The sequence below is a fragment of the Penaeus vannamei genome, chromosome 31 (genome assembly GCF_042767895.1).
Source record: "Penaeus vannamei isolate JL-2024 chromosome 31, ASM4276789v1, whole genome shotgun sequence".
NCBI classification, from domain to species: domain Eukaryota; kingdom Metazoa; phylum Arthropoda; class Malacostraca; order Decapoda; family Penaeidae; genus Penaeus; species Penaeus vannamei.
In genome coordinates, this window is record NC_091579.1 from 15,686,620 (window position 1) to 15,689,119 (window position 2,500).

The 2,500-nt window shown below is 30.8% G+C and overlaps 1 protein-coding gene across 1 annotated transcript in view; it reads right to left on the reverse strand.

Annotated features, from left to right (window-relative positions):
- Positions 1-591: 591 nt before the first annotated feature.
- LOC113803690 (peptidyl-prolyl cis-trans isomerase NIMA-interacting 4) overlaps positions 592-2,500 on the reverse strand; it is a 4,468-nt gene continuing 2,559 nt past the window's right edge. Inside the window, exons 2-3 of the mRNA XM_027354501.2 lie at positions 1,446-1,565; positions 592-888 (exon numbers count right to left, since the gene is read on the reverse strand). Of these exons, the coding sequence (XP_027210302.1) occupies positions 730-888; positions 1,446-1,565 (279 nt within the window). The 3' untranslated portion in view covers positions 592-729. The remainder of the gene's footprint in view (positions 889-1,445; positions 1,566-2,500) is intronic.

Genomic DNA, 2,500 nt, shown 5'->3' on the forward strand with positions numbered 1-2,500 from the left:
AATAATAATTATTATAATAATAAATAAATAAGTAAAAGAAAAGATCAATAAAAAGTTACTTATCAGTGCAAAATATATTTCAAACTACTTTTTCATGTAGTTAATTAATCTGATCATTGTGAAGTTTAATCACAGAAACTAAGGGGGAAAATATATCTTTTAATTTTGTGTGGAGGAATTGGCTCCTTACCAGTGATTTTTTTTTATTTGTAGTTTGAAATTTGTGTATGAACAGCAGGTTTGTAATTCTTATTTTTTGTCATATTAATGGACTCCGGTTTAGTATAAAAATCATTTGTTTTGGGTAGTTAAATTTTGTTTTTGTATACTTATAAATTTGAGTTTTAAAAGAAATGAGGACTACTTTATTGCATTTTAAGTTTACTCAAATTAGAAAACATTTTAACTGCATACCTTATTTCTGGAATGTTAACCAATGAACATACCAAAAAAAAGATTTTGTGGTTACTACTTTTGTGAAAATTATGACCATATATTTTGTAATTGTGAACTATAAATCTATTTTGTTATTTTACATCAGAAAGTGATTTTATTTTTGGAAATTCTGTTATACATGAATAAAACTAATGATTAATTGATTATGTTTATTGTCACCATTCCTCTTCCTATGTCTTCGAAATCCGGATACATTTTCATCTGGAACTTTCGTATGGAACTCACATGCACATTGAAATAAATGAAATTAAAAATTATACCAAATAACTTTCATCACTTTTTACCCTCCACCATAATAATGTGGTAGCCAAATTTAGTTTTCACAGGTGGATCTGTGTACACTGCATTTCCTAGAGATGAAACGGGCAAAGCAAAGGCTGCATCTTGAAAGGGTCCAACCATTGAGCCTCTTGTCATCCAGCCAAGGTCACCCTGAAATTTATTGAATGTGTCAAAATAGTTAAAGATTAGAATAATGCATTAAACATTTTGTTGATCTCATTAAAGGGGAAATGGCAAATTAACTCTAGATCATGTATACATCACAATGGTTCAGGAGATATGCTATAAAGTGAATGCATTTTGAATCCAGTGAAGCAAGTAACATGCACTGTCCTTTGTCTTGTTTTGTTTCATTACTCTTCATACATGGCTCCAGAAGTACTTAGTCACCAATCCATAACAATGCCTACTTTTTAATAAATTATTTATACTACCAGTATTATTATCATTATAGTTATTAATATTAAAAATTCAACATACATTGGACTGTGCAGGTTCAGATGAATTCAAGGTATCAAGAGGATAAAAAGATGAAACTTATCAGTGATATACTAAATGTGTAAGGACTTTTGCAAAATCATTTGAATTTCAGTAAACTTTCAACCTAATGCAGTAGGGTACTTTCAATATAATGTTTAAAAATCAACATAAAATGGCTGATATTTTTGTTCTATTCTTCAAACAAACTTTATAAAAATAAATCTTACCCCACTTCGAGCCTTATCTTCTGAATACTGGGCAGCAACTTCATTAAACTTCATGCCTGATTTGAGTTTTTCAAGGGCTTCTAATGACTTGCTCTGCTTCTCACACAGGATGTGTCGTACCTAAAAATTATAAAAAGGTATGTAGCTATAAGCCAAGATAAACATAAACATGATAACAGTTGCCTGATTTTTTTTTATGTCACCTAATACCCTCATTATTCTTTGTCACTTTTATTGTTTAATTGATATATTACACTACAGTCAACACATAATTCCTTGTTTATTCATTTTACAGCATTCCTTCTACATGATAGAGAACTTTTACAGCTAGGAAAAATACATTAATATATTTAACAATTCTATTCAATTAGGCACCATGAAAGCAATATAAAAAATAATATGAAAATATATTCACCTTCCCTACACATATGATATATGATTCCCAGAGAAAGTGCTGTGTAGTGTATAGCAGTGTTGCCCAAACTGGGGTCCCCAACATAGATCATAAGGGTACGTGAACAAACAAGGAAAAACACACACACACACACACACACACACACACACACACAGAGAGAGAGAGAGAGAGAGAGAGAGAGAGAGAGAGAGAGAGAGAGAGAGAGAGAGAGAGAGAGAGAGAGAGAGAGAGAGAGAGAGAGAGCGAGCATCACATGTTCTATAAATCTTTTTTTTATTTGTGTATCAAATTTTAATTTATTGACCAACACTCTTGCAATGCAGTCTTTAAATAATTAGTATATTATTTGCTTTATCCTACATAAAACTGTTTAGCCATGGTGGACCGGTGGGGGGGTATGTAACAGTACAAGAATGTAATAAAGAGTACAATAGGCAAAAATGTTTGGACAACTGGTGTATAACATTAGTTTTCAAAGGTACTGTAATTACAGTCAATATGATGGTTAGCTGTAGATAAGAATTAAAAAAAAAGTTTCTGTTGTGAAGCTTCTTTACCTGCTTTTTTTTTTTTTTTTTTCTTTTTAATCAGCTGACCAGTCTGGCAGAATTTTGTTGAAAACTTTTATTACAAATATTCA